The 22,644-nt window shown below is 37.1% G+C and overlaps 1 protein-coding gene across 1 annotated transcript in view; it reads right to left on the reverse strand.

Annotated features, from left to right (window-relative positions):
* KIAA1109 (KIAA1109 ortholog) overlaps nucleotides 1-22,314 on the reverse strand; it is a 114,886-nt gene extending 92,572 nt beyond the window's left edge. The window contains 11 exon segments of the mRNA XM_035897603.1: nucleotides 406-562; nucleotides 2,538-2,688; nucleotides 3,151-3,230; nucleotides 7,952-8,145; nucleotides 8,771-8,852; nucleotides 10,013-10,199; nucleotides 15,831-15,895; nucleotides 16,534-16,612; nucleotides 18,443-18,559; nucleotides 21,956-22,085; nucleotides 22,207-22,314. Coding sequence (XP_035753496.1) covers nucleotides 406-562; nucleotides 2,538-2,688; nucleotides 3,151-3,230; nucleotides 7,952-8,145; nucleotides 8,771-8,852; nucleotides 10,013-10,199; nucleotides 15,831-15,895; nucleotides 16,534-16,612; nucleotides 18,443-18,559; nucleotides 21,956-22,052 — 1,209 coding nt within the window. The 5' untranslated portion in view covers nucleotides 22,053-22,085; nucleotides 22,207-22,314.
* Between the last annotated feature and the right edge of the window lie 330 nt (nucleotides 22,315-22,644).

Consider the following 22,644-nt stretch of genomic DNA (forward strand, 5'->3'; position numbering starts at 1 on the left):
GCATCTTTTGTACATCCCACTATCATCTCTCCAATAGCATTAGATATTAATCCAATATCAGAAGAAATCATCTTTTCATCATGGTGAGCTTCATCGTAATGGAAGACTGCACAGGAAATGTCCAGATCATGAATTCCCAAGATTGTAGGAGCTGGCATGCTTTAAGATGTAGCTTTAAGGCTTAAAAGAAACTTAAAATAAGCCAACAAATATCACTGCCTCTCAGCCAATATTTCTCTTTGAAGGGTTTGTTCATAATTATGGAAGGCTAAAACAAAAATCACCTAGCTTTTAAAACCACAGTTCTGTAGTAAACAGCTGAGACAAGTAAAAATACGTACAACGAAAAAGCACAATATAATCACAGTAGACAAGTTACTTTCTAGATAAGTTTTCATCATTTACCCTATTTTTGGTAAAAAGCAAATCAATGGTGGCATCTGCAATAATATTCATCCGCAGTTCAAAAGCAAGAATCTGTCGTGGTTTCCCAGGCTGAGCAATTTCTGAGACTTTCATAACTTGGTAGTCTGGTGGGAAGAAAAACTTCCACAAGCAATCCCTAGTGGGGAGGGAAGAAAAAAAAATTTTTTTTCTTTTTATTCACAGAAGAAATATATAAACTTATATATATTTATGTATCTTTTTGGTTTGCTTAAATATTTTCAAGTTATCCAAGTCTTCAGACAACCGCTGGGTATTATAAGAAAATGGTTTTTTAAAGTCCTCATCACAGAAGCCTTCCAACTCATTACTGAAATCTCCAAAAGTTTCAATTACAAGAAGTAACTTTTTGATAAAAGCCATAAATGGACAGACCATAAATTATTTAGAACAAAAATATTTTAATTCAGATGACAAATAAACTGTTTTTCTTCTTATTCCTAATCTTTGGTTTACAAATTTGCTACAAAAGCACAGCAGGAAGTAATCTGTTTATACTTTGGTTTGTGCATAAATAATTGATGTCATGCCCAGAAATAAAAAAAAAAAAAAAACAAAAAAAACCAAAAAAAAACCACACCACAAAAAAACCCCCACAAAACTTCAGGACCTCAGAATAGGAATAAAATGAAGCCTACATTTCTGCAGACACATATTTGAACATACAACTACATGAAAGGAAAGCTGCAGCTATGAAGCACAGACAGCATAGCTTATATAGGTCTCAAGGGGGTGGAAATCAGTCTTTAAGAGGGGTAGTAGTTTCCTCCACCCAGGACCTGACCACTATAGCAGCTTAAAAGTTAAAAAAAAAAAACAAACCCCACACACAAAAATGCACAACAAAACACCCCCCACAGCCAACCAAAAGCACCAAGCCAAAAAACCCTACCAACAAAACCCCCACAAATACCACACAAAATCTGGAGGAAACCCAAGATTTTATTGCATGCTGTATTAAAGATCAATGTTTGTAGAAGCCCTTATACAAATTGAGAGTACAAAGTCCACAGAACTCCTAGAGATCTATGTTGCTAAAATGTTCAGGCACTTACTGTGCTTCTAAAGTGTTCAGAGACTTTCCAAAATTCTATCTTCTATCCATGGCACAAAGCAAAAGTGTTCCCAGGAACATATCTATGAACTCTACGCACTCTGCATGGGCACCAAACTGCCTTCTGCCGAGCCAGTTAAAATTATAAAGAGCATACCATCATAGAGTGAGCTTTCTTGGTATTATTAAAATTATCATTAAAGATTCACTGACTTCATGTTTCTAGCAAAGCACCATTCTGGAAATTGGCATTTTCTCTTAAATTCTCTAAGATACTGTCATATCTAACGACTACTCTTTGGTCTGCCATCCTCACGTTTCCTAAGAGACAGTTAATCACAATAGTTTCACAGGAGAATTAATGGAGGCCAAGAGAAGTATCAATCTGTAATTAATAAGGGAAAAGAGGGAAAGCACCGATTATGTCACTTTTACTTAATAGGCCTTTACTCTCTGAACAATCCTATTGTCCCCACCAGAAATACTCATGCGCAAAACATCGAGGGCTAAGTGAAGAACAGCAGTAGAGCTCTGGCCTAATAATTTGTCACCAAAATATCTGGATAATAAATACTTTGGAAACCGTATCAAGCAGTTGATTCTCCTAAGGGATAAATGATGTCCCCCTAATTGTTTTTATAGCCAGATTTGTACTTCCATAACATTTTCTCATCGATATGCAGTGTTTTCCCATCCATGAGCTAACACGAGCTTGACAAGTCTAAAGGTAACCAAAGGTTAAGCCCTTGGGTATGTAACACTTGATAAATAGTAAAACGACTTTCTTCACAAAAAAAGGGAACATAATTTATTAATTTAATAATAAAAATTCCCTGAGGGATCCTAACTTTAGAAGGCCAACAAGATAAAAGCAATGAATTTACTAGTCTTAAACCATGTGGCAGGACTCTTCCTTTAGACTGTCTAGTCCACCCCATACAAAAAAAGCCTGAGCAGTCACACACTGGAAACTTAAAAAGCTTTCTCAATAGTAATAGATATTAAAGATTAAAACTAAAGATGTAAGTCATGGTAATACCTCTGTCTATCAGCCCAAGGTCCATAGTTGAAGTCTGTTCCTTTTCCACAAACAATGTCCAAACCCCAACATGGTGGCAGATCCTGTAATTTGCTGTCTTCATTGTTTGCTTCTCCGTCATTACTTTCCTCTGTCTCCTCTGGCACAAGACCTATATTACATAATATAATAAACAGATTATTAAAGGAAGCTGCTTCGAATTAGCATGAAAAAATGTTTGCTAAGCACAAGACAATTAAACTGTCCTGATGTTAGTTTTATTTGAGACCGCTACAGTACGTAAATATCAAGCCACAACTCAATGTGGACTCCCAGGGGAAGGGCAAGAATATGACCAAAACTTCTCAGAATTTTCTGAAGCACTGCTCATTTGTTTCAGTGGAAATTTTTTTCATTTGCAGAAAAAATTACTTATGAACTTAAAAGCATTCATAAGCGTATGTATGAATGCTTTTATTAACTCCAAAATGCTACATTAACTCTTTCAGCATCGAGAATTTTCACCTTGCAAAAAACAAAATAAAAAAAGAAAAAATTGTCAAGAAGTCCAGAGAAATAAAAAAAATAGCCTTCAAATCCCTTAACATTTTTTTTTGTATTTAGCAAAAGGTACCTGGTTCATCCATATAGTAATAGATATCAACATCATTGGACTGCATGACAACAAAACCTTCACCCATTAGCCTCGGTGGTCTATAACAGAAAAAAGTGCAAAGGTAAAGATTAAAAAAAAAATGAGATAAATCTTTATGAATTCAAGTAATTTTAAATGCAACATATTAAGCATAATGGAAGAGATGACGTAGGTCAGGCTCACTTGTACCTTGTAAGTAGTACATATTTAACCATGGAATCATCATTAAAACTGCTATCTGTATCAAGCAAGCCAACGGTGGAGATACAGCGTATGCAGTTCCTGACCAGGAAGATTTTTGTGGGCAAGACTCCAGTTCGATGCGATCCCAAGACACCAGCTCCATGCATCTATACTGGTCTTGCCAGCAGCCTGACTGCAGGCTGCCTGCAAGAGCCACAGCCTACTTTATCTACCAGGCATCAGTCTTGTCACGTTACCAGAAGGGTGGACAGAAGAGACAGAAGTGCGTGGGCCACACCACAGTCTGTCAAAATGCAGCTGTTTGTACGCTAAATTTGAAGTGTCTACCTGTCTACCCGGACTTGCAAAAAATACTTGATGATTATGTTCTTATTACTATTACTACATAAAGTAATTTAGAAGTTTAGTTAACTCAAGCATGAAGATACCAAGTTCCTCTCCACAAAGACACTTCTCAGTTATTATAAACCACAACCAACTACCAAAGTTTTACTTTTAACGTTCCTTTCCACCGAGAGTTCCTTTCTCCTTGTCCTATATCATTCTTTCACCTCCTAATTGTTTTCTTACTAAAATAGCACTCTAAACCAAAGGGACATCTTCAGTAATTAGACCATTCGGGTTTTGGCTTTTTTTTTTTTTTAAAAAAAAAAAAAAAAAAGGCTGTTCTTCTTTAATAACATTTCCCTCAATATAAAAGGATCTAAGTGATAAAACTAATATATGAAACACTTCTAACACTATTATATTGGTATATTACAATCCCTTTCTTACAGTGTTATTACATGTTAATTTACATACAATCATACAATTACATTTTATAGTAGTAATAATATTATAATGTGGAAATTATATTTCTACTGCAAAGGACATTTTTGCCACTTTTCAGCCACTTTTGTAATTGTCACCTCTTAAAAAAAAAAAGCAAATTCCAATGACAGAAACTGATGGCCTAAGACTGTGACCTGTTAGAAGCACACTGCCCACATTGCCACAGCTCAAATGCAGGAAAGCTTGAAAAATAGTAGATTCAGATTCCATTTACTGCCAGAAGTTCTTCAAAAGCCACAGAGCAGGAACCTTAAAATCAATTTTACTTTGAGACTAACGACAGAAGTGAAAGATTAAATACTTTCTATTCACTCCCAATTTTCCAATTATTTCTTTTTTCTGTCCAAAACTGAACTGGCCTCCCCAATAAGATGCAGAGTAAGATGTGAAAAAAAATTGTTTATTGGCTCAGGAATAGAAATGGGAAGGCAAGCTTTTAGAGATACATAAATAGTAGTTCATGGGAAGAGCTCAGTTTATTCTGCTCGAACTCCTCAACAGGCACAGGCGAGTCAGCAAGGCTGGAACACACCGTGGCATAGCAGTGAGAGTTACTAACTCCAGCCTCTCAGGCTGAGCATACCACCAACTGGGGCTCAGAGGAAGCCCCTCTGCTTTGTAATGCAAGAGAGGGGAAGCTCACAACATAACCAGCTGCAAAACTTAGGAGCCCAGCAGTAACTTCTTTGGCCAACACAATCATTTGCCATTGCCTGACTATGCCCTCAGTGGGGCACATTGTCAGGCAAAGGCTGCCCCTCATTTCAGCAGCTCCGCATTTCACCGTGAAGGTCAGCCAGCCGCAGCACGAGGTGGCCGGTCTGTCATGGCAAACTGTACCTCCTCCCTGCTGCTCGATCTGGTGTATGTTTTGTTCCGTGAAATACAGAATACTATACCCCTTTCACATGAAGCGCATTCCCCTTTCCGACAGCATGGAGTGCATAGGTCTTGAAACACTATATACAGATTTACCTAAGCCTGTAGAAATACAGTGGAGAAGCTACATTACTGTTTTAATAAAAATTACTATAAAGTATGAATGCATAGGGCAGATTTAACAATTGTTTACTTCTGCCTTCCTAACAGCGTTTACATATATTGACCTAGAATAATTAGTAATTTTGCTTTAATCTAAACCACTCTCTTAAAAAGAACTACAAATAGTTTTTGAGTTAAGTCATCTTCAAGATGGATAATTTGACTTAACTCTGCAGCCTAACAGAAACTGTCATTTAGCTGTAGGAAATATCTACGGGAAAGCTTTAGGAGCTGACAGAATGGCCAATTTGGCCAATTCCTCCTGTCAAACAGCCACTGCCATGTCACCCCCATCACCTTTGCCGTGCTCCACTTTCTGGAGGAAAGCTACGAGGTCTTACACTAAATGGAAGTGGGGAGGAAGAAAAAAAAAAAAAAAAAACCACACACACCACCACCAAAACCCCACATGGTAGAAAACACTCTCCTCAGTCCTTTTCAACCAATTCTTTTAGCGTACATCTTTACCATGTCTGCGTGTTCCATTAAACACTTCTCTTTCATGCTCTTGTTCTGATCTCTCTGAACTCACTACACTTGCAGAAAGCTTTTTGCCTATTCAGTGTGGGATTTTTCCACAAAGAGGAAAGTTCTCTTCTGTATGGTCATCTCTTGTCACTAGGTTTTTTTATTCCCTTTTGAGAAGAATACGAAAATATACAGTAGATGACTGAGGAGCCTATAGTTTGACATTATCAAAGCACCACAGGCTATAGCAAACAACACAGCAGCCAAGAAAAGCACTCTCTCCTTATGCCAGCCCTAGGATGCTCATAGGTTAGGTGATAACCGACAGGTGCTGAACCCAGTAGTAGAACAGATTTAGATTTAAGACCAACATATCTTTATTGTAAGAGGGATGAATTCCATGACCAGTGTTCCCTGCACAGCCATTCAAAAAAGACAACAGTACTGCTGCTTTAAGCTGTACTCTCAGTTTAAAGAGCACATGAAACTACCTCTGAGGTCACCTAATCCACCCTCAGCAAGAATAGTTACACCTTGCCAGACTTAGCTGATGGAGATGATAGAACCTTAGAAACCCCACCACAGGCCATTTGCAAACAAATTAGTTAATGGCTATGAATGACAATGAGATTATCATCATCATTTAGAAGTATTGCCTAATATCCATCCTAAACTTACACTTTGGGCCTGCTGACTTAGTGACTGCTCTCCATACTTGTTCTGCTTTGATCTGCTTTTCCTACCACCAATTTTTTTTCCCTTGGGTTTTGGAGGATTTATTTGCAAGAAGTGACGGAGGCGTTGAGATGTCTGTTTGTAATGTAATATGACAGTTTTCAAGGTGGGTTTTTGATGTTTGTATCGATTAGTCAGTCTGTTAAATATTTCATCAAGTCACTTAGCTGATTTTTATACATGCATTGCCTGCAGGAATTTCTGAAAGTTAAGACACCCAGCTTAATTTTTAAGCCAAAGAAGCATAAGAGGGCAGGCTCTAAAGATTCAAACATTCCCCATTTCCAGTGAACTGGGTCATTTGTTGAATCCATCCAGTAAATCAGGGCACGTTTTCTGCACACATGCCATCCTTCAGCCATCAGGAGCTGCAGGGATGGTAACAGCATAAAAAGAATATACTTAGCGGAAGCTGGAGAAAACGCTAATAGTTTGAGTATCTTAATCCTATTTTGTTTTAATCTTGTTTGTTTTCAATATTAGTTGGAGAAATTTCCTTTGTCGTCATGTTGGAAGAGTAAGATTCTGTACACACTCACAGAATATTCTTTGAAAACTACAGGCATATTATAGATGGCAGTATATGGCTGATACAAAGCCAATTAAGGGACAGCCAAATGACGTACAGTTTATTTCCAAACATCATAATTCATTCTCTGGATATTGCTGCTTAGGAGGTATAAAATAGGTATCATCATTTTACAGGAACTTATACATGCAATTGTCCAAGGATAGTATACGTTATTTTTTGTTAAGTGAATAACACCTGTGAAAGACTTTGAAATTTAGCAGTTTGGTCCAAATTATCTGTTGAATACATAACTTTGTAAATATTAAATAAGATAATGCAGAAAATTCTGGCTATGATGTTCGTACCAGATCAACCAGGGATGTTAATATAGTATGCACCTAAACGTCTTGCTGGTTAAAGTGTAATAAAACAAGAATCCTAGTGTCCAATCACTTCATGCAATTGCCCTTTCTTTTGTTTGACTTATTATCATTCGGTTTGTTAAAGCTGCACAACGCCACTTATGCGGAATACACAGAGGTAAAAGGATCAATCTGTCTTCTGAAGATAACATGTTTTCTACTACAGCAAGCATTGCACAGCTTTTGCCCATTCTTTTTAAGTAATTTTTCCAAACCATATGCAAAACAGAAGTCAACAGCCTAGACCTTAGGTTTATCCTAGAAATTTAGTGCCATTGAAGCCTGCGTACAGATATAGTACCTGAGTGAAGGAAAATAATAGTTGAATGCAGGATATTAACAGAACATACAAAAAAAAAATCTACAATGAGATAGAATACCAGTACTTTTCTCCATAAATAAAAGAGTTTCAAAGATCCAACATTTTAAACCTTCAGAATGGTAAAAATGCCAACTGTCTAAACACACTAAGAAAAATAAAGTCACAGAGACACAACCAACATTCTTCTCTTTGTTCTCTTAAAGTAATAAATAAAATAATAGGGAAACAAAAATACCCAAAACTTACTCATCATTTTGAAGACCAACATATCTTGGACTTGGAACCAGCATGACTCTAACATTTTCCAATTTTCCTTTCACAATGTGCATAAACTGATCAAGGTGGCTCGAAGGTGGTTTTGTGGTATATGTCAAAAAAGCATCATCAAAGTTAATACAAAGTGTTTGTGGCTGATAGTGATTCCCAAATGCCAAGCGACCCTAAATCAAAAAGAAAACCCAATTTACTCATTATACACCGCTCTTTATATATATACACATACGTATCTAATTTACCTACAAGAATGCAACTTAAGCAGCCACCTGCAAATAAAGACCATGGACAAAAATCCTGGCCGTATTCTGTGCATATCTAAAAATACTACCTTGTACATTAAACTCTCAATATTCTATCTCCTATCAACTCATTAGTAGTTTTCCTGGGTTTTTTGGGAGGCAACATCAACTTTTAAGGAATGTGTCCAAATATCCCTATTAAAAGATGCAGGGAAGAAAAGAAAAAAAAGAAAAAAACCAACCTAACCACCTCCCAAAAACCCAACACACCACATTGTACAACACCCATTACCTCGCTTAATTAATTGGTGATATTCTTGAAGTCATTACAAGTCTAAGACACAAGTATTTTCCACAACAGAGAACATAACCATGTTTCCAACAGGACCAGCAGGATTTGTGACTGTGTCAGGGAAATGCTGATAGTGTCATTTTAAAACTTTTTTAAAGCATGAAGGAGAACAAAATCTCAAAAGAACAGATAAGAAAAAATTAATGGTAAGCTGGACCTTTAAGCATGTGTTTTCATTATCAGGGTCTTTTCACTTACCGTGCTCACATTGACTTTAATGACTGGAATAAGCGATCTCCATGAAGAAGAAGGGTCTTGAGATTCTGTTTTTACTTTAACGCTATGGGGAAAAAATGGGGTTTATTATTGTCTTTTCTGCAGAAGAACTAACCAACCTTTTCCTCTACGGGTGCACAGATCTCGGGGCACACTCCTTCCCACAGGGGTGCCTCCTGTAAGGGACCTGCTAGCAGGCTACTGCAGTCTCCTCCAGAGCCTGGAAGAACAGCAGGAAGCATACACAGCTACACCTTGGGTGCTGGTATACTGAGCCGATGCAGGTAGAAAACAAGAACGCCATAGTTAACACAGAGCAATAGTTAAATAAATCTTCCTCTGGGGAACTTGGTCTGTTCTAAATATTCCTGCTTAGATGTGGGATTTTTCATTTCCCATGGCACACCCTCCCCAAAGGCAGAAGTCCTTCCTGCACCTATCAATAAGGGCGTAAGATGAAAACGTGAACAGACTGGCTCAGAGGCATAGCCCTTACCCAAACTCAAGATTGCCACAGCATCCTGCAGCTGTGTAATTTAGTAGCACATACTGGCCTGGCCAGCAGCAGTGGAAGGACTCAAGTCTCATTAGATCCTCTCTGTTCCTGTCAATAAATCAGTCTGGTGTGATTCTGCCCAAGGAGAGGCTTAGTGTTGAACACCTGACTCCACTATGCATAAGCCATGTAGAAGAAATCCTTATAGACCCTCACCATGTTTTCTGGGGTACCCCCAAAAAAGGAGTAAGAAAAGAAAGTTTATGTAGCTATACACAAACACATCTAAAAAGACTTGTGAAATCAGCCCCAGTTTAGAGCTCAAAAACCAGTAAGTCCTCCCAACACCATAGAGATCCTCACATTTTGTCTATTCAATGCCTTGAGCAGCTGTTACTTCTACTGAGCAACACCATTATTATTCTGCAACCGCAATCCTCTTCAACACATGCTCCCTTTTCATATCATACTTCAAACAGATTTTTCAACCTGTCTCTGATCATTAAACAAGGATCGTTTGGTTTGTTTGGTTGTTTTTTTTAATGATTATGGTAGGAAGTCTGAGAAAAGGAAAGATTTAGACTGTCAGGCTCATCAGTGCAATTTCTCTCTCAGCTGTGCTTCAACCATTTGGCCTCCAGAGCATATGTTAACAAAACATTACCCAATTAGTTCAGCACTTTGCAGAACAAAGCCTCAACAAAATAGCAAAATGAATAATAATTTACCTTTCAAGATTGGTATGTGTTCTCTGCCTCCCATTTACTTGTGCTTTTTCATCATCTTTTTTTGCTGGAATTATTGTAGGATCCAAGCCAAACAGTTCCTGAAGTTGTCCATAAAGCTTAGAACGGTTGTACACATGAAATTCAAAGTCATTCACCGTAATATACAGTCGTGTTTCTGCCTTTGGATCTAAACAAAGAGTAGGAAAAGAGTTTCTAGTTCTATTCCAACACTCTCTTGCAATATTTACAGTTTTTCAAATATGCACATTTTACAAAAACAGTCTACACGGCAGTGAACAGCCACCGAAGTACATATTAAAAAGCAGTAAAAAATTCCACAAGATAATTACACTGTTCCAAGCAAATCAGTAAAACCTGGCAAATAAGATGGTTGGACACAAAATATAAAATCTGAAAGGCATTTCACCCTTAGGTCACAATCCAAAAATAAATCCAGGCAGGAGCTGCACAAAATGGTAAATGAGGTTTATTCAGTCTCATATATAAAAAACAAACAAACAAAAACCCCTCTTGATGCACAGCACAGAAGCCTCGGTGCTAACTTCTGCTTCTTAGCACAGATACCAGTACTTGAGGCAAATTCAATCTCAAAAACCAAATAGTTTTCTAGCCAAGCTCTGTGGTACAGCAGGCCTGAACTGGGGAAAAGCTTTCCTTTACAGAGAAACAGAAACCATTAATATGCAGAACTAACAAGAAGCATGCTCATTCTGCACAACCAGTCAACATTTTCACAAATTTAAAATTTTAACTGTAATATCAGCTTGACCCCCTGATAGTTAAAAACTAGTTTAACATCTGCTGATCGCATACATAGCTGTTTGTGACATACTTTGACATACTTTTGCCTTAGATAGTATGACCTAATTATATGGTTAATATGAGGAAGAAGCTCGCACAATTTCCCCCTAATTACCCAGTTGAAAGAGTGCCCCTTACACATTCACTCAAGAGACCCGAGCTGCTCTAAAACCTGATCTGGTCTTTCTAAGTTAAACAGACTTTAGGAAGTTGAAGCATCAATAGTTATTACAGCAGCCCCCAATCTGTAACTCAGGGGGTATAAACTGAAGGCAACATTACCCACAAACATTAGAAATTAAAAAGTCAGAGTGAACACTGCTGGTGTTGTGGTCAGGGTCAAGAGAAGAAATGAAGCTGCTCAAGAGCCAAAGTTGAGACACACCTGCGTTATTAAATGCACCCTCTTTGCTAACAAACTCATCTGTCCACTGATGTTACACACCTATACAACACCAGCAACCCACCTTTTACCCCTCATACCTAAATTACCAGAAATTTCCCTATCGTTATAAAAAAAAAGTAAATGTACAATAAGTCTCCAGAAAGCACTGACATCACAGTTTTCTTGAACAGGAGACAGAGAAGTTAATGAGCCAGTTTCAGTTCCTTCCTGTTTTCATAAAAGCACTATCAAATCTGTTCATTGGTAATGTTAACTTGCATCACTAAGATATGGGCAAAGGAGGGCATGGACAGTGATTGGGATACACAATTGTTCACCTGGGAGATCTCAGTATCATTAAGAACCCAAATAAATGTAATTTTTCAATTCCTGGAGGCAAGCATTAGACTTTATTAACTAAATGAAATCATATGTCATAATTCATTTCTTTAAAGGGGATTTAAAGAGACAACTATCTCTTTTTCCTAATAACAAAAATAAGATCTGACCTCCACACACCAATTTGATTGCTAAGACACTTTTGGAAAAGAACAAAAAAAAAAAAGGCAAGGAAGAGACAAGCAGATGTGAATGTCATCTAGTTAAATGATTCAGAGAAGCGTTGTAGGTCATGTAAAAGTAACTACCAGATTGACAGCAAAACATTGAAGTTTTATTGACACCTGTTGGAATCAAGGTGACTAACGTAGCCAAGGTTTTGACATTTGCCTCCTACAGAGTTTAATCAAGACATATTATTTATTATTACTCACTCAAATGTTTGTATCACACCTACCCAAACAATTCAACATAAATATACCCACTAAATAGAACCTAACAAGAACAAGAAACAAGTCACTCCCGACAATAAAAAGTAGAGGATTTGTTCTCAAAACAGTATTCCCCCCTTCAACAAGTACCTCATAAACTACACTACATGGTTTTACAGTATGAAAATCGGTAATATGCTGTGGCACCTAAACCAAGACATCTGGGTGTGCCCTATTCACAACATAATCCTCCAACTTTTGTTCCTAAGCCACTTTCAGTTCTCAAGTATGTACAAAACCTACTCTCAAGTCCCAGTGCGATTTAACATAACACTCAAGGCAGGAAGACAACCCACATACTTGACTTTTTCTATTAAGTTCTTTCAACATTGGTATGACAAGCCTAGTACAAACATAGTGCCATGATGAAAAACAGATTGCACTTGCTAGGTCAGACTGAGGAACTTTTCAAAACCACATCAAGAAATGCAACTTTACCACAGGTTATCAGTAATCATTATCCAAACTTTCCGTAGCTCAAACCTTTTCTTATGCAAGGAACTGTGATTAAGCCTTTATGAGAAGCATCCTTAAACTACAGTGCAACTGAAATCTTACAGCAACATTTACTTTAAATTCCAGAGGGCAGGCAGACAATGCATCAATTTTGATAGGTTAGTTTTCATCTTTTCAGAAAAACGGTAACAAAATAATTCTCTTAGCTTTAGAACAAACACCAAAAGAAAAACCTCAGAATGCAAAGCATTTTAATTTTTCCTTTTTCTGACACGAAGGTTTGATAGCTGTGCTTCCTAGCATCCGTTACTGTAATCTACCCTTTGATCATAAACACATGTTGACTACCAGAAGTTCAACAGGAAGAGTATACCAAAAAGCATTTTGTAAAGTACATACACCAGAGTATAGGAACCGTTCTCTGAGTTTGGCCTCTTTTTCATAATAATCTTCACTCTTCTCTGACAAACCTCAGATCGTGCTCCTCGCCCCGTTTTTTATTTCTTTGTGTATCCTCGTAAGACTTGCAAAGTCAGTGGATCTCAGCAGGTCAGCAGTGACTGGGAGGCACTGCCAGATGCTTCAGCTCATCAGAAAGAAGGCCAAGAAGCCATGTGATTAGAAAGCAGCTATCAGGGAAAAATATTCCCAATAACACAAGAACACATTCCATGGGCATGTGGAACAATACTGGATTTTTCTTACCAACAGGAGTAACAACCTGGAAGCTGGAGTTATGTCAAGACCGAATATGTAATTCCTAGCATTAAAAACAACTTTACCTAGGCATAGCTTATTGAACATGTCAAGTACTCATCATCACTCAATCTTTTAAAAAGATCACATTTTCCTTCCAGGGAGAACGTTACAATTTATATGGCTGGGTTGGACAAACACTGAAGTCCTCTCTGGTTCTAAACCCTCTGAATATATGAATGAATTTCCAGTCGCTTGCCTCCCTCAAGCTCAGCGGGGAATATTATGAGTCTGCACTACCTTCAGCACATTCCTTTGGGAGACAGAGACACATACAAGCTTCATACACATTTGAACAGACAACGATAGCTTTTAGGAAATTTAAGATATCCCCATGCTGAAGTTCAGCTCCTTGCGTACAACTGTAATGGCACTTAACATTGATAATCTTACCAATGAAAACTGGATTATTGAGTACAGCCCTTTACCAAAGAGGTGATGTCAAGGACACCTGAAATGACCTGAACAGGAGTTCCCTTATTAAGGCCTCCAAGTATTTCAGGAACCTTCACCAGCCTTCCCTTTTGTGCACAAAAAAAACCACCCTTTTCTAATACTCTAAATACCTTTCAGAAAAACATTCATTCAGAAAATGAGGTCACATTATTTCTACACTAACAGGACCTTAAGTTTATCACCACTATGAAAAACAAAATCCCATTCCTGTTGCATTTCACATTATTGTTAGAAGCAGCCTGCACTTCAGTTACAGAACTTAAAAACAAAAAAGCCCACAACACTTGGAAACCGATCATTACTGCTTATACCTAAAATCTTCATAAGATGTACTTTTTCCAAGCAAAAAATACTAAAATACTTAAGTCTTGTGTTTTAATAAGAATCCAGTGGGATTTTTGAAGTGTTAATAGCCCTGATTGAGCCTATGTGTTTTTCTATAGGAAAATCTCAGCTCTATTTTGGTTTTTTGTTTTATGAAGGATCTGAAACAAAGGTATGCATCAGTAATGTCTAGCTACAACAGATTTTTCCAATCATTCTGTGTGACAGTTGTAGGGGAGTAATCCTCAAACAAAACATAAATCTTTAAGATGCAATATGCCATCAGCTTTCACAATTTGGTCAGGTACAGATATTTCTGTACAAAAGACTAAGAACCATTGAAGATTTTATTTCTTCTTTCAGGTTAAAAATGAAAGCATCTTTGCTAAATAACCAAAATGTAAAGTGAGCAAACTTGTTCTTCCTAGGAAAACAAGCAATTATTTAACATAGTATTTTATTCACATCACTTTGTTGTCAGACCTATATACCTCTGACCTCCTTGGTTACTTGGATTATTTGTCTGCTAATTATGCAGTCTTAAATGCCAGCAGAAAAAGTTAAATCCTTGCAATACTGCCAAGCAAAAATACCACCATAAAAGACAGACATAACTATCTTTATTGCATTAAGTTAAATTAGAGAAATACGTTTTAAGTAGCAGATGAAGAAAATTCTATAAACACCTGTAGGATAATAACCTGTGGTTGGAAAAAATCTAATTAACTCGAAAACTAGGTTCCACTTTTTGAATTAGCCTTCTTATGGCATAAAGAACTTGAATTGCGCCCTGTCACCTCAGAGGCTTAGTAGTGCCTCAATAGAAAGAAGCGAGAAACTCTTCCTAATTCTTACCTCTATACTGAACAGTGTCTCATATTTACCTGCATAATGTCCACACTGTTCGCCTACCACTGTTGAATTGGTACTGACAAAGCAACAGCTGTACAAGCTTGCTGACAAGTCTAAGAGGCTTCACACCATCAGAGGCTACTTTGAAAGGGGAGACGGGGAAAAAAAAAAAAAAAAAAGGCCTCCAAAGTTCAGCGACCCTCTCAGTTAGTGTCCTCCTCAACTCTAGGCAGTTGCCATTTCTGGACCTCCTTGAATTAGCAATGGAGCTGTGATGCTTCAAAAGTCAAGAGAGGCAGGACCTGAGACCCATTCAATTAGATTCTAATCCTATAAATGACTAAGCACACATCACGAGGCTACTTATGCTTTCTCAGTGTTTTCCACAGAAACAATTAATCTCTCACATCCTGTGTTAGTACTCCTTCTTCAGCCATAGATAAAGAAAAAAAAAATAAATGAGTTTTCCACACTTCTCCACTTTTATGACCGCAGATGTCATCAAGACATGGGGTTATCAAATAGTAAAGAACATCCCCTACTGTTACACTTTTGCTAAAATACTGACAGCACAACACTAAAACCTGAAAACTAAAATCACTTTCAGAACATAAGAAGTCTCTATTTATCATAGTTATAAACTTCAAAACAGGGTCAGTTATGCTTAGACTACAGCTAATGAAGGCTACTATTAAGGTTAATGGTTTGTCTTAAAAAGCGTTCAAGTCCCTGATAATGAATCCTGCATTTATTTCATTGTGTTGTTCTAGCCTACTAACACAGACCAACCAGTTAAAAGAACCCATACCTTCTGATGATTCAATACACTTCAGGCACATATTAACAAATCCATTACAAGCATCCAACGGTGCCAAGGAAGCACTCTTCTGCAGCCTACCTGTAAACTTAAACTTTGAAACCTTTTTGGGAAACCTACCATGCTGCTTCTGCTTAGGGTTGTACATCTTCCACCAGCGAAATATGATAAATCCATCTTGAATTCTAAATCAAATAAATTACATAAAACAGAAGTTAAAGAGACATAATCCAAAAATTCCATGTGCAGCTGCATGACATGTTGCCTTATGCAGTGCAGAGATCTACAGTGGCAGTAATGTACAAGCAATATTAAAACACAAAGCATACTCTACAATATTATAAAATGACTACATTAGCTGTAACTTGTATAAAATCCCATATCCATTGCCTTCTCAAGGCTTTCCAAATTAAACAGTAAGAACCAAAATTACAAACTATTCACCAGTGTGTGGTTCATGAAACAAATTATTCCCCGAATTAATCTTCCACATTTAAGAGCAGGAGCATGAAGGAGTGAAAAACATTAATGAAAAATAGTTCTCATTCAAACTCTGAAGTGTTTTCTTTCACAGTATTAAGAACAACTAGAATCTTATCCAGAACTCACTTTCAATTGATAACGCTCAAACAGCAAGTAAGATAACAACACAAGTACCTAGAATATCTCAATACTACCATCAAGAGAGTCAGTTTATTTTTAACATTTAGAAATATATTTCTCACTTGTTTGTAAAACTATTTTGGCATGTGTTATTTAGACATACATGTTTACTGTATTTGAAATGGCTATTTAGAAGAGCGATTCCCTTGGAAATCTATACCTGATAGACATGTCTTCTGTGATGAAATAGATTTCGCGAACCATGACTTTTCCAGACAGCACAGAGAATGAAAAGGAGCCTAGTGTGAGAGAAAGGGTTTATCAGATGTTAGCCTCACGTTTTTGATGCTTTATTTTCTGAACAGGAAGAATACAGTATTCAATTATCTTAAACTTCTTTACCAGGTATCATGAGTTTTCCTTCTGAAAACACACTGACTTCCAGAGGAGAAGGGAATTCAGAGATTCAGAACGTACAAGACAAAAAGTACACAACTCGAAAAGGTGCTGGATTTGGCACCACCCAAGAATACAACCAACCCCTGAAACACACTAATCACTCGGGAGCATTCAGGTGCCTTGTGAAAAGCTTGCGAAAAGAGTTAAGAATTTGAACATTTTTAAGTATCAAGCCATTGTATGCAAGAATCTAATTAGAGAAATAAAAGATTACCCACAAAACAATTTTTCACATTTTAAATGGCTATAAAGTTTTCAGTCCAATTATTATGACAAACTGTGTTTACAGCAGGAAGGATTAATGCCCATGAAAAGACCAGCAGGTAATGCAATAGCCTGTATTTTTCCTAAGGTTTTTAATCTCACCCACAGAAAGTAAACCATGATTTGTTCAAAAAAAAAAAAAAAACAACTCAACATTAATCGATTGAATCCAAGCTGTAAATCATATGATTTAATTAATGTTATGTTCTTCTTACTGATTAAGTTTATAAAGAACACCATACATTTGGCCAGCTATGTCCAACTGTCTTTACTTAATAGCAATTTCACAGAGAAATTTTAATAAAAGCCCATAGATCAAGTGTAGCAGCCAATAAGTATTTTATCTATATTGCTGTTCAAAAAGTTGGATTTGAAGATGGTTTGGATTACAGTTCTTAAATTCTTGAGGACATAAGCAAATTATTGCAGGGGTCTCTTTGACAGGTGGGTGTGAGTAGGTTGGGGGGTTTTGAGTTTTCACTACATTTGTGATCAAAAGTTGCAGAAAAACTCCAGAACTAAACTCATCGTCATTCTGGGAAGCAGACAGGCATGGAAGAACAAATGAAAGAAAATCAAAAGTGCAGTCAGAGTGAGGTTGTGGGATACAGCCCTCTACGACTCAGCATTGGGTATTTTTGTAATTTGGGTGAGTGCCCAAGTGATTTGTACTGACCTGTTTTATTAAAAAATGTTTTAAAATATAAAAAAAAAGTTAATGGATTTTGATGCAAATGTTCTAGGCAGTATAAATTCTACATATCACAGTCCCAGTATGGATTAACGTGATTAGTTGTTCTGACAGCTTATTTAGAAAGCAAGGACACTGTCATAACAGGGAGCTGAGGTTTGAGACTCCACTGTGCCCCTCTGAGCCCACTCCAGCGGTTGCTACCCACGCTTCAGAAGCTGTATAACCTGCTTCAAAAGTGAGGGGGAGTGGGAAGCTGCACCCATTAATACCAAATTATAAGACAAGTTCAGAAGTGGCTCAAGCAGGTTCCATGGGGGACTGAGGTCAATCTTCTCGTTTCAGGACACTAACCGTTATGATTACAGGGCTTTGAAAAAGTGGTAATGGAAAACATACAGATTTTAAGTACACAAAGTATACAGACTAAACAGAAAAAAGTAAACGCACCTTAAAATTAAAAAACCCATCAAGTAAACTTTAATGTGAACTAATGAGAGACTTCAATGAAAAAGAGGGTGGTTTTCTACGTACACCAAGAATCCTCCCCTAAAGCATGATACCGAACTTTTTCTCTTCTTAAACTAAACCCATGCTGATCATTTTCAAATTACTGCAACAAAGGAACACTTTGCTTTTACTGAGAGTTTTTAGCAAATTGAGGTATAATAAAAAGCAGTAGACAAACAGCGGCATTACAGTAATAATAACTTACCAATATGGATGTAGCCATGTTTATATAATCTGTTAAGGACCAACGTTAAAATGAGTCCAATGTTCCGGGAATTATAGTAAGTTAGGTAGATAATCCATCCACAAGACAATATCGTCGCTGTTGAAAGATTAAAATGAATTAAAATATTTTTTTGAAGTATGCTGACCTAGATAAAAGCCTTACCTATTAAGACTATAAAACACAAGAACATTCTTCCTGCTCTCAAAAATTTTGAAACCGATGGGACATTTTAATGGGTGTTTTCAGAGAGACTGTGTGAGAAGGGTGTAAAGACATAGGGACAAAAAAGAAGCGGAAATGGGAAGTAGGACCTGCAAAAGGCAACTCATATTTCATTGCATCCCTTATCACACAAGAAGTTAAATTTCATAGATCAAATCACACCATGCATGATTCCACACATTTATTTCAAAATACTCTAAAAAACCACCACAACAAAAGTCATACTACATTCCTTCCCCACCCTTCTCCAAACCATAAACTGTAACTTAAATTTCTAATCTTTCATATCTTAGCACAGCAAGCAACATTATCACATGAAACCATCTCCTAAGTTGCTGAGAGAAATGTACCAGTCCTTGGGTTAGTAGAAATCTATCAACAGTTCAAGCATGGAAATCAATAGGAAAAAAAAGGAAATAGCAATCCACTGAGAAACATGTAAAAAAAAAAAAATTAGGTCTGCTAATCCCCAAAGTAATTTTTACTTTAGTTGATTAAGAGCTAGTAACCTATTTCTAACTACAAGGGTTCTCAAAGCCTCCAGAAGGACAAACCCGAAAGGAATGGGACTGCCAAGGAACAGACTAGTTCTAATTCACTTTACTGATAATTACCATTCTGTTTCATCCAAAGCAGAGTAGGGAAGAAAACAATTTTTCTATTTGAGGTATTTCTACTCATTATATTAACTGAACTTTGTAACAGAAGTTTGTCATTTATGTATACACATCATACTGAAAAACTCAGATTTATTGTGCTTTTTATGGGAAATCTGAAGTGCAGAAAGGCACATATAGCCTGTCCTTTTACTGTCCCTTAATTTTTCTGCAGTGAGATGCTCCATTGCTTTGTGTTGAAAGATGAGGAGAAGGTAGAAGGGAAAGACTTAGATGACTTTGTCTTTTGCTTACTGGAAAATGGATCCAGTGCGGCCAAAATTCAAATAGCTCACACTCAGGCAGGTAAGCTGCCTTGACATGTAGAACTAATCAAATCTCTGGGCGTGATTACGCAGGAATAAAGGCAGGGAGGGTTTAAAGGTACACCCCACGAAAGAAACTGCTCTTGGCATTCAGTGAAGGCACACTCCAAGGACAGCGTTTACCTCCGCTGACTTTCAGATGAATAAGCTACTCGCTGCTGATCCCCTGTCATTGTAGGGAGAAAGGTGGAATGACTCACACTCAAAGGGTCTCATTCCAGTACTAAAACTTAATTTGAGGTTAAAGTTCAACTACATGTTTCACTTCTAGATACCTAAACCCAAGAAGACACCCTCTTAAGGTGACATATACTGAGAAAAATCAGCAAGCTCGTGCAGTTTCCAAGCACTACGGGTCTAATCCACTGCCTTTACCACTAGTCTCACCTTACCACAAACTGTAGACTTTTCCCTCACCAAATTTACGCTCCACTGTTAAGTGACAGATCCCATAAACGCTATTAATCTCATTATTATATTCTTGATTTTAAAAGCCTCTTCAGTGAAACTACATTTTGGAAATTACATTTGGAAAGTTTTACCGCATGTGATATTTAGAAATTATTCTAGCATTGAGCAAGAGCTCTCTGAAGAGCATATTCATTTCTAGAATTCATCACCTCTTTTATTGGGATCAATAGTTAGCTGTTTCAGGATTCAGGGGAAGAAACTATTGACATCTTTTTTTTGTTCTCTTATAACAGGATGCCATAGGTCAGCAGATGAAAGCAAAGGAGGAACGGCTGGTTGAAACTGTGTCAGTTAATAAATATTACTTTAATACGTTTCTATCCAAATCGCATAGTAACAGGAAGCTACCCAGCTTTTTCTGTTGTTTGTGTCATTGTTTCTAGAATAGCAGGTGGTTTCTTACAGCAGCTCCCCAAAACTGCAGAATTATACATAGGTCCCCCTTAGAAAAAGGGGATGTACTATATTATTTCTTTAAGTTCCACCCACCCTTCCGTGAAGCAGAAATTTGTAAGTTTAATATATTCAAGCAAATAAGAAAGCTAAGCAGAGCTTTTGGTTTAAATTATAGCTGTTACACAGAATTGCTTATATCCTACATACTTTCTAAGTAGAATTACTAATAGTTTGCTCTAAGAATCCAGTGCAGAGAGTGAAAACCAGAGAAAGAAAATTCTGCAGGCTGCAATTTGACACTTTTATTCTTTGGTGAAAGACCTGAGCATCTCCAAGTCTCAAGTCAAAGCTTCCGGAAACAAATTTTTCAGATCTGTTCCACAGCTGTTCCACATTTTACCATGAGCAACTATCAGCATGGTAAATTTCCTTATTTTGATCTTGACTACACTCAGAATTTTATGTTAAGTACGAGCTTTTCACATCATCATATTAAAAGTGAAATAAATAATATTCAGAAAGCACCTTCGGCTAATTTGCCATTGTCCTTTTCATTCAGTTTGGCATACTGAAAAATAATTCCAGTACGTTAATAGACAACAGACATGCTTTAACATCCCAGAAGTCAAAAAATAAAGTTATTTTTCCTGCACTGCCCCTCGCTCCAGGTCCAACAATCAAGGCTGAAAAGAGAGTATTATCTACCTTTGCAAAACTCTAAATTCATCACACTGTTCACAGATTTGGAAAATAAAAGTACCTACACACAAATATAAACAGTAGCATGAATGTTATAAAAAAATTAGCATGCCTAAATCAGGCACATTTACAAAACCAGCCCATAGCCAAGGACATGACGGTTTGGCTTAAAGGCTTATTGTGGCACACAATTTAGTCTAGAAATTATGTCATTAAACACAGTAGTCTTTTATATCACTGTTCAAACTATACCATGTTAAATGGCAGATACGTACATATTGGTATAACAAAGTTACTGTATCTCCTGCCACGTCCCACAATGCTAATCCTTTGTTATGGTATTACAAGTAATGACCAAGCTTACAAATAACACCAGCTTACTCTCGTGTTAGAAAAAACTTAATTCATGGAGATAAGTTCTCACTAAGTTGTTATTTTGCAGAGTCGCAGTGGCAGAGCAGCGTCCTTTGCACACTGGACTCATCTCCCAAGTGCTGCAGCACTATTAGTACTGGCAACAGTTCCATATTTTTTCTTTCTAAATTACTTAACTAGCATTGCCATACCTCACTGAACAGCTCTATGACAAACAAAAATCTGTTTTCAATGTTTTGATGTAATTTGGTAAGGAATTCGATATTGGTACGCCAGCATTTAGAGAAGTATGTTTAAGAGTACACACAAGAAAACCATTTAACTAAAACAGAATAGATTCACCTTACCTACTAACAGCCAAACAACATTGGAGTCATGTTCTGTTAGGAAGTCTTCCAACTGTGTGATACTTGGGACAAAACTATCATTTTTTCTTTGATCCATTGCTAAACTGTTTTTGCACCAGCACCTATAGAACTGAAGAGAGAAAAAAAGAAAAAAAACCTACAGTGAGTAACAAGTACAGTACAGTTTGGAGAAAATGGAGTACCATGTTAAATAATCTCTAACAGTCTGTTTCACACAAATATGAATTTACTTGTTTTATTCCTTCAGCAACATCTTCATGATTCTCTTTCTTCTAGTCTAGATCTCCAGAAACACTTCCACTCATCTCTGCTGAAACAGTTTCCAGGCACGTGCCTCCCTAAAACAGATTACAGATCAATAGAATGCCAGAATATGCTCTCCAAATTTAGTACCCTGAATGCCCTATACAGCATAGCAAATGAATTTATAAAATTGTTATACCATAGCAGTAAGTCAAAAGGTAACTGAACATACAAGTAAAAATGAGTCTGTATTAAGCCTTCCAACATTCAAAAAAAGGAATATGAGACAATATGAGACTGAACCCCCTGCCCCCACGGAAGGAAAGGCCAAAGCAGACACTTTCAGGAGCTATGGAAATTTCTCATAACCTCCTAATCCACCGTGTCCATTAATTCTCTTGCTTTAGGATGGATTTGCATCATCA

Source organism: Egretta garzetta, unplaced genomic scaffold, assembly GCF_000687185.1.
Source record: "Egretta garzetta isolate BGI_Z169 unplaced genomic scaffold, ASM68718v1 scaffold467, whole genome shotgun sequence".
Classification (NCBI taxonomy): Eukaryota; Metazoa; Chordata; class Aves; order Pelecaniformes; family Ardeidae; genus Egretta; species Egretta garzetta.